This window comes from Tachyglossus aculeatus, chromosome 1, assembly GCF_015852505.1.
Source record: "Tachyglossus aculeatus isolate mTacAcu1 chromosome 1, mTacAcu1.pri, whole genome shotgun sequence".
In the NCBI taxonomy this organism is placed as follows: Eukaryota; Metazoa; Chordata; class Mammalia; order Monotremata; family Tachyglossidae; genus Tachyglossus; species Tachyglossus aculeatus.
The window spans coordinates 22619394-22633392 of record NC_052066.1 but is presented as its reverse complement, the minus strand read 5'-3'; the positions used below and the strand labels follow the sequence as shown (position 1 = coordinate 22633392).

Below are 13999 nucleotides of genomic sequence, written 5' to 3'. Positions count from 1 at the left end.
AAGTGACTAGCCCAAGGTCCCACGGCAGGCAAGCGGCAGGGCCGGGATTAGAACCCACGACCTCTGACTCCCAAGCCCGGGTTCTTTCCACTGATCCATACTGTGGGGAAGGGAGGGAGGAGGAGGAGGAGTAAGCGCTCAATAAATACGATTGAACGAATGAATGAATGAACGTACGTATTTATTACTCTATTTATTTTACTTGTATATATTTATTCTATTTATTTTATTTTGTTAATATGTTTTGTTTTGTTCTCTGTCTGCCCCTTCTAGACTGTGAGCCCGCTGTTGGGTAGGGACCGGCTCTAGATGTTGCCAACTTGGACTTCCAAAGCGCTTAGTCCAGTGCTCTGCACACAGTAAGCGCTCAATAAATACGACTGAATGAATGAATGAATGAGGATGAGTGAAGGGGGCAAGTACATCATCATCATCATCAATCGTATTTATTGAGCGCTTACTATGTGCAGAGCACTGTACTAAGCGCTTGGGAAGTACAAATTGGCAACATATAGAGACAGTCCCTACCCAACAGTGGGCTCACAGTCTAAAAGGGGGAGACAGAGAACAAAACCAAACATACTAACCAAATAAAATAAATAGAATAGATATGTACAAGTAAAATAAATAGAGTAATAAATATGTACAACCATATATACATATATACAGGTGCTGTGGGGAAGGGAAGGAGGTGAGACCGGGGGGATGGAGAGGGGGACGAGGGGGAGAGTGCTCTGCACACATTAAGCGCTCAATAAATACGATCGAATGAAAAAGTAGGAGCGGCGCAGAAGGGAGTGGGAGAAGAGGAGAGGAGGACTCAGTCAGGGAAGGCTTCCTGGAGGAGATGGGACTTCTGTCTCCCCCTTCTAGACCGTCAGCCCGCTGTTGGGTAGGGACCGCCTCTAGATGTTGCCGAATTATACTTCCCAAGCGCTTAGTCCAGTGCTCTGCACACAGTAAGCGCTCAATAAATACGACTGAATTAATTGAGACTTTCAAGCGGGAGGAAAGCAATTATCTGTCGGATAGGAGGAGGGAGGGTGCTCCAGGCCAGAGACAGGATGCGGGTTTGAGGTCGGTGGCGAGACATCATTATTGTTGCTACTTATTATCATTATTAATCGTATCTATTGAGCACTTACTGTGTTCAAAGCATTGTACTAAGCGCCTGGGAGAGTATAATGTAGCAACAAGCAGACACATTCCCCGCCCACAACAAGCTCACCATCTAAAGGGAGAGGCAGACATGACTACAAATGAACAGATCAATAAATCAATCACAAGAATTACAGGTAGGTACAGATCTAATACACATTCATTCAGTCGTATTTATTGAGCGCTTATGGTGTGCGGAGCACTGTACTAAGCGCTTGGGAAGTCCAAGTTGGATGGGGAACGGAGGGAGGGAGGGAGGGAGGAGGGAGGAAGGAAGGAAGGAAGGAAGGAAGGAGCAAGTCAGAGTGGCACCGAAGGAAGGGAAAGGAGATGTATATATGTATGTATATATGTATATGTATATACATGTATATATATGTATATGTATATACATGTATATATATGTATATGTATGTACATGAATATATGTATATACATGTATCTATTTGTGTATATGTGTATATATGTTTATACATATTTATTACTCCATTTATTTATTTATTTTACTTGTACATATCTATTCTATTCATTTTATTTTGTTAGTATGTTTGGTTTTGTTCTCTGTCTCCCCCTTTAAGACTGCGAGCCCACTGTTGGGTAGGGACTGTCTCTATATGTTGCCAATTTGTACTTCCCAAGCGCTTAGTACAGTGCTCTGCACATAGTAAGCGCTCAATAAATACGACTGATGATGATGATGAGAGAGGAGAGGGGAGGGGAGGAGAGGAGGGCTCAATCAGGGAAGGCTTCTTGGAGGAGATGGGCCTTCAATACGACTTTGAGGGGGGGAAGAAGGATTGGGATTGCGAGAGGAGCAGCGTGGCAGAGTGTCTACAGCCCGGACTTGGGAGTCAGAGGTTGTGGGTTCCAATCCTGGCTCCGCCGCTGGTCAGCTGGGTGACTCTGGGCAAGTCACTTCCCTTCTCTGGGCCTCAGTTCCCTCATCTGGAAAATGGGGATGAAGACTGTGAGCCCCACGTGGGACAACCTGATCACCTTGGAACCTCCCCAGCGCTTAGAACGGTGCTTTGCACATAGTAAGCGCTTAAAAAGTTCCATCATTAGCATTATTATTATTCGAAGGTGTGCATGTGCTGGTCCTTGGGGGGCGGGGAGGGCACGGCCGGTCAGAGGTCGGAGGGCGAGGGGTCACATCTGTAGCAGCGTGGCTCAGTGGAAAGAGCCCAGGCTTTGGAGTCAGAGGTCATGGGTTCAAATCCCAGCTCCACCACTTGTCAGCTGTGTGACTTTGGGCAAGTCACTTCACTTCTCTGGGCCTCAGTTCCCTCAACTGTAAAATGGGGATGAAGACTGTGAGCCCCCCGTGGGACAACCTGATCACCTTGTAACCTCCCCAGCGCTTAGAACAGTGCTTTGCACATAGTAAGTGCTTAATAAATGCTACCATTATTATTATTATTATTATTATTATTTAGAGAAGCAACATGGCTCAGTGGAAAGAGCCCGGGCTTTGAAGTCAGAGGTCATGGGTTTGAATCCCACCCCTGCCAACTGTCATCTGTGAGACTTTGGGCCAGTCACTTCACTTCTCTGGGCCTCAGTTCCCTCATCTGTAAAATGGGGCCAACCTGATCGCCTTGTAACCTCCCCAGTGCTTAGAACAGTGATTTGCACATAGTAAGCACTTAACAAATACCATCATTAATATTCTTCTCTGGGCCTCAGTTCCCTCATCTAACGGGGCCAACCTGATCACCCTGTAACCTCCCCAGCGCTTAGAACAGCGCTTTGCACATAGTAAGTGCTTAACAAATACCATCACTAGTATCCTTCTCCGGGCCTCAGTTCCCTCATCTGTAAAATGGGGACAACCCGATCACCTTGTTCACCTCCCCAGCGCTTAGAACAGCGATTTGCACATAGTAAGCGCTTAACAAATACCATCACTTGTATTCTTCTCCGGGCCTCAGTTCCCTCATCTGAAAAACGGGAACAACCTGATCGCCTTGTTCACCTCCCCAGCGCTTAGAACAGCGCTTTGCACATAGTAAGCGCTTAACAAATACCATCATTAGTATTCTTCTCTGGGCCTCAGTTCCCTCATCTGTAAAACGGGGACAACCTGATCACCTTGTTCACCTCCCCAGCGCTTCGAACAGCGCTTTGCACATAGTAAGCGCTTAACAAACACCATCATTAGTATTCTTCTCTGGGCCTCAGTTCCCTCATCTGTAAAATGGGGCCAACCTGATCACCTTGTTCACCTCCCCAGCAGCTTAGAACAGTGCTTTGCACATAGCAAGCGCTTAATAGACGCTACCGTTATTATTATTATTACTATTTAGAGAAGCAACATGGCTCAGTGGAAAGAGCCTGGGCTTTGGAGTCAGAGATCATGGGTTTGAATCCCACCCCTGCCAACTGTCATCTGTGAGACTTTGGGCCGGTCACTTCACTTCCCTGGGCCTCAGTTCCCTCATCTGTAAAACGGGGCCAACCTGATCGCCTCGTAACCTCCCCAGTGCTTACAACAGCGATTTGCACATAGTAAGCCCTTAACAAATACCATCATTATCCATCATGTTCCAGAGAGTATCTATCTCTGGGCCTCAGTTCCCTCATCTGTACAACGGGGACAACCTGATCACCTTGTTCACCTCCCCAGCGCTTAGAACAGTGCTTTGCACATAGTAAGCGCTTAACAAACACCATCATTAGTATTCTTCTCCGGGCCTCAGTTCCCTCATCTGAAAAACGGGAACAACCTGATCGCCTTGTTCACCTCCCCAGCGTTTGAACAGCGATTTGCACATAGTAAGCACTTAACGAATACCATCATTAGTATCCTTCTCTGGGCCTCAGTTCCCTCATCTGTAAAACGGGGCCAACCTGATCACCTTGCAACCTCCCCAGCGCTTAGAACAGCGCTTTACACATAGTAAGCACTTAACAAACACCATCATTAGCATTCTTCTCCGGGCCTCAGTTCCCTCATCTGTAAAACGGGGCCAACCTGATCGCCTTGTTCACCTCCCCAGCGCTCAGAACAGCGCTTTGCACATAGTAAGCGCTTAACAAACACCATCATTAGCATTCTTCTCCGGGCCTTCAGTTCCCTCATCTGTAAAACGGGGCCAACCTGATCGCCTTGTTCACCTCCCCAGCGCTTAGAACAGCGATTTGCACATAGTAAGCGCTTAACGAATACCATCATTAGCATCCTTCTCCGGGCCTCAGTTCCCTCATCTGTAAAACGGGGCCAACCTGATCGCCTTGTTCACCTCCCCAGCGCTTAGAACAGCGATTTGCACATAGTAAGCGCTTAACAAATACCATCATTAGTATCCTTCTCCGGGCCTCAATTCCCTCATCTGTAAAACGGGGCCAACCTGATCACCTTGTAACCTCCCCAGCGCTTAGAACAGCGCTTTGCACATAGTAAGCACTTAACAAATACCATCATTAGTATTCTTCTCCGGGCCTCAGTTCCCTCATCTGTAAAACGGGGCCAACCTGATCACCTTATTCACCTCCCCAGCGCTTAGAACAGCGATTTGCACATAGTAAGCCCTTAACAAATGCCATCATTAGTATTCTTCTCCGGGCCTCAGTTCCCTCATCTGAAAAACGGGGCCAACCTGATCAGCTTGTAACCTCCCCAGCGCTCAGAACAGCGCTTTGCACATAGTAAGCGCTTAACAAATACCATCATTAGGATCCTTCTCCGGGCCTCAGTCCCCTCATCTGAAAAACGGGGCCAACCTGATCGCCTTGTTCACCTCCCCAGCGCTTAGAACAGTGCTCTGCACATAGTACGCGTTTAATGAGTGCTATTATTATTATTATTGTCATGATGATTATTCGAAGGGGTGCATGCGTTGGTCCTTGGGGGGCAGGGCCGGGCGGGGGTCAGAGGTCAGAGCGGCAGAAGGCGCGCATGCGCCGGTCCTCGTGAGTGGGGTGGGGGGTCGTTAGGGGTCAGAGGTCGGGGGGTGAGGGGTCAGAGCGGCAGAAGGTGCGCATGCGCCGGTCCGTGTGTGTGGGGGGGGGGTGTCAGGGGTCAGAGGTCAGGGGGTGAGGGGTCAGAGCGGCAGAGGGTGCGCATGCGCCGGTGTGTGTGTGTGTGTGTGTGTGTGTGTGTGTGTGTGTGTGGTGGGGTGGTGTCAGGGGTCAGAGGGTGAGGGGTCAGAGCGGCAGAAGGCGCGCATGCGCCGGTCCGTGTGGGGGGGGGGGGGTCAGGGGTCAGAGGGTGAGGGGTCAGAGCGGCAGAAGGCGCGCATGCGCCGGTCCTCGTGAGTGGGGTGGGGGGGTCGTTAGGGGTCAGAGGTCGGGGGGTGAGGGATCAGAGCGGCAGAAGGTGCGCATGCGCCGGTCCGTGTGTGTGTGTGGGGGGGGGTCAGGGGTCAGGGGGTGAGGGGTCAGAGCGGCAGAGGGTGCGCATGCGCCGGTGTGTGTGTGTGTGTGTGTGTGTGTGTGTGTGTGTGTGTGTGTGGTGGGGGGGGGTGTCAGGGGTCAGAGGATGAGGGGTCAGAGCGGCAGAAGGTGCGCATGCGCCGGTCCGTGTGGGGGGGGGGGGGTCAGGGGTCAGAGCGGCAGAAGGCGCGCATGCGCCGGTCCTTGTGTGTGTGTGGGGGGGGGGGGGGGGGGGGGGGGGGGCGGGGGTGTCAGGGGTCAGAGATCAGGGGGTGAGGGGTCAGAGCGGCAGAAGGTGCGCATGCGCCGGTCCGTGTGCGCGCGCGTGTGTGTGTGTGTGTGTGGGGATGAGGGTGTCCGGGTGCGCGTCCTCCGACCTGTAGAAGGTCTGCATGTGGCGGTACTTGGCGGGCACGGCCATGCAGCGCAGGTCGGCCTCGTTCCTGACGGCCTGGAAGTCCCCGCAGCAGAGCAGCAGGTCGAGGGGGGCGGGGCCGGGGCCGGGGCCGGGGGCCCGCTGGGGGCCCCGACGCTCCGCCAGCGCCAGCGTCTCGTACAGCTTCGACAGCTCCCCGTGGCAGCAGCCCGACACCGCCACGCGCATCCTCGCACGGACGGACACCGGACCGACGGACCGACCGACACACCGACGGGGAGAACGGACGCCGGGGAGCCCGCCGCCTCGCCGGAAGTGACGCCGCGCGCGACCGCCCGGGAAGCCTCGCCATTGGACGCGGGAGTGGAGGGGCGGGGCTGCCCTCCCATTGGCCGCGGCCGGGGCGGGGCCGCCCTCCCGTTGGCCGCGGGCGGGGCGGGGCCGCCCTCCCATTGGCCGGCGGTCGGGAGGGGGGCCGCGCTCCCATTGTTCGAAGGCGGGACGGTGCCGCGCTCCCATTGGCCGCGGATGGGGTGGGGCGGGGCTGCCCTCCCACTGGCCGGAAGCCGGCAGGAGGCGCGCTCCCATTGGCCGCGGGCGGGGAGGGGCTGCCCTCCCATTGGCCGGAAGCCGGGAGGGGGCCGCCCTCCCATTGGCATTTATTTATTTATTTTACTTACAGCACCTGTATATATGTCTATAGGTTTGTACATATTTATTACTCTATTTATTTATTTATCTTACTTGTACTGCCCTCCCATTGGCCGGAAGCCTGGAGGGGGGAGCCCTCCCATTGGCCGCGGGCGGGACGGGGCCGCGCTCCCATTGGCCGGCGTCCGGGAGGGGGGCCGCGCTCCCACTGGCCGCGGGCGGGGCGGGGCGGGGCCGCCCTCCCATTGGTCGGGAGCCGGGAGGGGACCGCGCTCCCATTGGCCGCGGGCGGGGCGGGGCCGCGCTCCCATTGGCCGCGGGGTGGGCGGGGCTGCCCTCCCATTGGCCGCGGGCGGGATGGGGTTTCCCTCCCGTTGGCATTTATTTATTTATTTTACTTACAGCACCTTTATATGATGATGGCATTTATTAAGCGCTTACTACGTGCAAAGCGCTGTTCTAAGCGCTGGGGCGGTTCCAAGGTGATCAGGTGGTCCCACGGGGGGCTCCCAGTCTTCATCCCCATTTTACAGAGGAGGTCACTGAGGCCCAGAGAAGTGAAGTGACTTGCCCACAGTCACACAGCTGACAGTTGGCGGAGCCGGGATTTGAACCCATGACACCTCTGACTCCAAAGCCCGGGCTATTTCCACTGAGCCACGCTGCTTCTCTATGTATATATGTTTGTACATATTTATTACTCTATCTTACTTGTACATATCTATTCTATTAGTGTGTTTTGTTTTGTTCTCTGTCTCCCCCTTCTAGACCGTGAGCCCACTGGTGGGTAGGGACCGTCTCCAGATGTTGCCAGCTTGGACTTCCCAAGCGCTCAGTACAGTGCTCTGCACACAGTAAGCGCTCAATAAATACGATTGATTGATTGATTGATGAATTGATCCCTCCCAACATTCGCCAAGCTCGCTCTCTTCCTCCCTTCAAGGCCCTACTGAGAGCTCACCTCCTCCAGGAGGCCTTCCCACAATCAATCAATCAATCAATCAATCGTATTTATTGAGCGCTTACTATGTGCAGAGCACTGTACTAAGCGCTTGGGAAGTACAAATTGGCATCACATAGAGACAGTCCCTACCCAACAGTGGGCTCACAGTCTAAAAGGGGGAGACAGAGAACAAAACCAAACATACCAACAAAATAAAATAAGTAGGATAGAAATGTACAAGTAACATAAATAAATAAATAGAGTAACACTCAGCCCCATCCTTCCTCTCCCCCTCGCCCCCCTCTCCATCCCCCCATCTTACCTCCTTCCCTCCCCCACAGCACCTGTATATATGTATATATATGTTTGTACATATTTATTACTCTTTATTTATTTTACTTGTACATATCTATTCTATTTATTTTATTTTGTTAGTACGTTTGGTTTTGTTCTCTGTCTCCCCCTTTTAGACTGTGAGCCCACTGGTGGGTAGGGACTGTCTCTAGATGTTGCCAACTTGGACTTCCCAAGCGCTCAGTACAGTGCTCTGCACACAGTAAGCGCTCAATAAATACGATTGATTGATTGATTGGGATAATAATAATAACTGTGGCATTTGTGAAGCGCTGACTATCTGCCAAGCGCTGTTCTAATAATAATAAACAATAATAATAATGATGGTATTTGTTAAACGCTTACTATGTGCCAAGCACCGTTCTAAACGCTGGGATAATAATAATGATAACTGTGGCATTTGTGAAGCGCTTACTATGTGCCAAGCGCTGTTCTAATAATGATAAACAATAATAATGATGATGGTATTTTTTTAAACGCTTACTATGTGCCAAGCACTATTCTAATAATGATAAATAATAATAATAATGATGATGGTATTTGTTAAACGCTTACTATGTGCCAAGCACCGTTTTAAGCACTGGGATAATAATAATAACTGTGGCATTTGTGAAGCGCTTACTATGTGCCAAGCACTGTTCTAATAATAATAAACAATAATAATTAATAATGATGGTATTTGTTAAATGCTTACTATGTGCCAAACACCGTTCTAAACGCTGGGATAATAATAATGATAACTGTGGCATTTGTGAAGCGCTTACTATGTGCCAAGCACTGTTCTAATAATAATAAACAATAATAATTAATAATGATGGTATTTGTTAAACGCTTACTATGTGCCAAACACCGTTCTAAACGCTGGGATAATAATAATGATAACTGTGGCATTTGTGAAGCGCTTACTATGTGCCAAGCACCGTTCTAAGCGCTGGGATAATAATAATAACTGTGGCATTTGTGAAGTGCTTACTATGTGCCAGGCACTGTTCTAATAATAATAAACAATAATAATAATAATAATAAAGGTATTTGTTAAACGCTTACTATGTGCCAAGGACCGTTCTAAGCGCTGTGATAATAATGATGATAACTGTGGCATTTGTGAAGCGCTTACTATGTGCCAAACACTGCTCTAAGCGCTGGGATAATAATAATGATAACTGTGGCACTTGTTAAGCGCTTACTATGTGCCAAACACTGCTCTAAGCCCTGGGATAATAATGATGATAACTGTGGCATTTGTTAAGCGCTTACTATGTGCCAAACACTGCTGTAAGCCCTGGGATAGTAATAATAATAACCGTGGCATTTGTTAAGTGCTTACTATGTGCCAAACACTGCTCTAAGCGCTGGGATAAAAATAATAATAATAATAACTGTGGCATTTGTGAAGCGCTTACTATGTGCCAGGCACTGTTCTAATAATAATAAACAATAATAATAATAGTGATGGTATTTGTTAAACGCTTACTATGTGCCAAGGACCGTTCTAAGCTCTGGGATAATAATGATGATAACTGTGGCATTTGTTAAACGCTTACTATGTGCCAAGGACCGTTCTAAGCGCTGGGATAATAATGATGATAACTGTGGCATTTGTTAAGCGCTTACTATGTGCCAAGCACTGCTCTAAGCGCTGGGATAATAATGATAATAACTGTGGCATTTGTTAAGCGCTTACTATGTGCCAAGCACTGCTCTAAGCGCTGGGATAATAATGATAATAACTGTGGCATTTGTTAAGCGCTTACTATGTGCCAAGCACTGCTCTAAGCCCTGGGATAATAATGATAATAACTGTGGCATTTGTTAAGCGCTTACTATGTGCCAAGCACTGCTCTAAGCCCTGGGATAATAATGATAATAACTGTGGCATTTGTTAAGCACTTACTCTGTGCCTAGCACTGCTCTAAGCTCTGGAAGAATAATCATCATCATCATTTTGGTATTTTGTTAAGCGCTTACTATGTGCCAAGCACTGCTCCAAGCACTGGGGGAGATGCAAGGTAATCAGGTTGTCCCAGGTGGTGCTCACAGTCTTAATCCCCCCTTTTGCAGATGAGGGAACTGAGGCCCCGAGAAGTGAGGTAATAACAATAATAATAATAATAACAATAATAATGGCATTTATTAAGCGCTTACTATGTGCAAAGCACTGTACTAAGCGCTGGGGAGGTTACCAGGTGACCAGGTTGTCCCATGGGGGGGGCCTCACAGTCTTAATCCACATTTTACAGATGCGGTAACTGAGGCCCAGAGAAGCGAAGTGACTTGTCCAAAGTCACACAGCTGACAAGCGGCAGAGTCGGGATTTGAACCCACGACCTCTGACTCCCAAGCCCGGGCTCTTTCCACTAAGCCATGCTTCTTCTGTCTGTGCAGAGCACTGTACTAAGCGCTTGCGATGTACAAGTCGGCAACATCTAAGACGGTCCCTACCCACCGACGGGCTCACAGTCTAGAAGGGGGAGACAAGAGAACAAAACAAAACATGGAGACAGGGGTCAAAATCGTCAGAACAAATAGAATTATGCATTCATTCTTTCAATCGTACTTATTGAGCGCTTACTGTGTGCAGAGTACTGTACTAAGCGCTTGGGAAGTCCAAGTCGGCAACACATAGAGATGGTCCCTATCCAACAGCGGGCTCAGTCTAGAAGGGGGTGACAGGCAACAAAACATATTAACAAAATAAAATGAATAAAATAAATATGTCCAAGTAAAATGAATAGAGTAATAAATACGTACAAACATATATACATTCATTCATTCAATCGTATTGAGCGCTTACTGTGTGCAGAGCACTGTACTAAGCGCTTGGGAAGTACAAGTTGGCAACATAGAGAGACGGTCCCTACCCAACAGCGGGCTCACAGTCCATTCATTCATTCATTCATTTAAATGTATTTATTGAGCGCTTACTGTGTGCAGAGCACTGTACTAAGCGCTTGGGAAGTCCAAGTTGGCAACACATAGAGACAGTCCCTACCCAACAGTGGGCTCACAGTCTAAAAGGGGGAGACAGAGAACAAAACCAAACATACTAGCAAAATAAAATAAATATGTACAAATAAAATAAACAAATAGAGTAATAAATCCGTACAAACATATTCATTCATTCAATTGTATTTATTGAGCGCTCACTGTGTGCAGAGCACTGTACTAAGCGCTTGGGAAGTACAAGTTGGCAACATACAGAGACGGTCCCTACCCAACAGCGGGCTCACAGTCTAGAAGGGGGGGAGACGGAGAACAAAACAAATCATATTAACAAAATAAAATAAATATGTACAAATAAAATGAACAGAGTAATAAATCCGTACAAACATATTCATTCATTCAATCGTATTTATCTAGCCTAGAAGGGGGAGACAGACAACAAGACAAAACATATTGACAAAATAAAATAAATAGAATAAATATGTACAAGTAAAATGAATAGAGTAATAAATAGGCACAAACATATATACATTCAGTCATTCAATCATATTGAGCGCTTACTGTGTGCAGAGCACTGTACTAAGCGCTTGGGAAGTCCAAGTTGGCAACATAGAGAGACGGTCCCTACCCAGCATCATCATCATCAATCGTATTTATTGAGCGCTTACTATGTGCAGAGCACTGTACTAAGCGCTTGGGAAGTCCAAGTTGGCAACATATAGAGACGGTCCCTACCCAACAGTGGGCTCACAGTCTAAAAGGGGGAGACAGACAACAAAACACAACATATTAACAAAATAAATAGAATGAATATGTACAAATAAAATAAATAGGGTAATAAATAGGTACAAACATATATACATATATACAGGTGCTGTGGGGAGGGGAAGGAGGTAAGAAGGGGAGAGGAAGGAGGGGGCTGAGTGTGGGAAGGCCTCCTGGAGGAGGTGAGCTCTCAGTAGGGCCTTGAAGGGAAGCCCGTTGTGGGCAGGAGTTGTCTCTAATGCTGTATTGGACTTCCCAAGCGCTTAGGCCAGTGCTCTGCACACAGTAAGTGCTCAATAAATACGAATGAGTGAATGAATGAATGAGTGAGTGCCTTAAAGCTGATGGTGAGGCGCTTCTCTTTGATGCCACGCCTTACCTCCTTTCCCTCCCCACCGCACCTCAGCATCATCATCATCATCAATCGTATTTATTGAGCGCTTACTATGTGCAGAGCACTGTACTAAGCGCTTGGGAAGTACAAATTGGCAACATATAGAGACAGTCCCTACCCAACAGTGGGCTCACAGTCTAAAAGGGGACTGTATATGGCGATTATCATTAGTATTAAAAAGATCTGACATCATCATACCATCATACCTATTGACACTTCTTGTTGATAAGAATAATAACGATTGTTATTATTTTTAAATAATTATTAAAGTATTATTTTAATAATAATCATAACGATGATTGAAAGAAGTATCAGTGGGTATAATAACGATTTTTAAAATAATTCTTAAGGTAGTATTTTTAATCATGATCATGAGGATTTTCATTATTATTAAAAAGATCTGACATCATCAATGGTATTTATTGAGCGCTTACTATGTGCAGATCACTGTACTAAGCGCTTAAGGTGATCAGGTTGTCCCACGGGGGGCTCACAGTCTTAATCCCCGTTTTACAGATGAGGTAACTGAGGCACAGAGAAGTGAAGTGACTTGCCCAAAGTCACACGGTTGGCAAGTGGTGGAGCCGGGATTTGAACCCATGACCTCTGACTCCAAAGCCCGGGCTCTTTCCACTGAGCCACGCTGTGTGACATCATCATACCATCATACTTATTGACACTTCTTGTTAATAATAATAAAGATTATTTTTATTTTTTAATAATTATTAAAGTATTAAAGCATTAGTTGAATAATAATCATAACGATGATTAAAGGAAGTATCGGTGAGTATAATAACGATTTTTAAAATAATCATTAAAGTATTAAAGTATTATTTTTAATAATAATGATGACGATTATCATTATTATTAAAAAGATCTGACATCATCATACCATCATACTTACTGACACTTGTTAATAATAATAATAGCGATTATTAATTTTTAGTAATTATCAAAGTATTAAAGTATTATTTTTAATAATAATAATAGCATTATTAAAAGAAGTGTCGGTGAGTATAATAACGATTTTTTAAACGACTATTAAAGTATTATTTTTAATAATAATGACGGTTATCATTATTATTAAAAAGAAGTATCGGTAAGTTTGATGGTGCTAGGGGAGCGAAGTGTGCATAGTGGGTTGTACTAAGAGAGGAGTGAGGGTAGGTGGGTGGGAGAGAGCTAGCCGTTCATTCAATCGTCTGTATTGAGCGCTTACTACGTGCACAGCACTGTACTAAGCGCTTGGGAAGTCCAAGTTGGCCACATCTAGAGACAGTCCCTACCCAACAGCGGGCTCGCGGTCTAGAAGTGGGAGACAGACAACAAAACTAAACACATTAACAAAATAAAATAAATAGAATAAATATGTACAAATCAATCAATCAATCAATCGTATTTATTGAGCACCTACTGTGTGCAGAGCACTGTACTAAGCGCTTGGGAAGTCCAATTTGGCAACATAGAGAGACGGTCCCTACCCAACAGCGGGCTCACAGTCTAGAAGGGGAAGACAGAGAACAAAACAAAGCATGTTAACAAAATAAAATAAATAGAATAGATATGTACAAGTCAAATAGAGTAATGAATATAATAACGATTATTATTACTATTATTAAAAAGAAGTATCGGTAAGTATGATTATAATTTGGTAAGCATGATCGGTAATGATTATTATTATTATGGTATTTATTAAGCACTAACTATGTGCCAAGCACTGTATTAAGCGCTTGGGAAGTCCAAGTTGGCAACATCTAGAGACGGTCCCTACCCAACAGTGGGCTTACAGTCTAGGAGGGGGAGACAGAGAAAAAAACAAAACATATTAACAGAATAAAATGAATAGAATAAATATGTACAAATCAATCAATCAATCAATAGTATTTATTGAGCGCCTACTGTGTGCAGAGCACTGTACTAAGCGCTTGGGAAGTCCAAGTTGGCAACATAGAGAGACGGTCCCTACCCAACAGCGGGCTCACAGTCTAGGAGGGGGAGACAGACAACAAAACAAAACACATTAACAGAATTAAATGAATAG

At 46.7% G+C, this 13999-nt stretch overlaps 1 protein-coding gene across 2 annotated transcripts in view; it reads right to left on the bottom strand.

The window, feature by feature from the left end:
* Positions 1-6136, bottom strand: part of DBR1 (debranching RNA lariats 1) — a 32349-nt gene extending 26213 nt beyond the window's left edge. For both annotated transcript variants that reach the window (XR_005451831.1, XM_038748794.1), the window contains exon 1: positions 5910-6136. Coding sequence is in view for 1 of the 2 variants with exons in the window: in XM_038748794.1 (XP_038604722.1) it covers positions 5910-6136 (227 nt within the window). In the remaining variant the exon portion in view is untranslated. The remainder of the gene's footprint in view (positions 1-5909) is intronic.
* Between the last annotated feature and the right edge of the window lie 7863 nt (positions 6137-13999).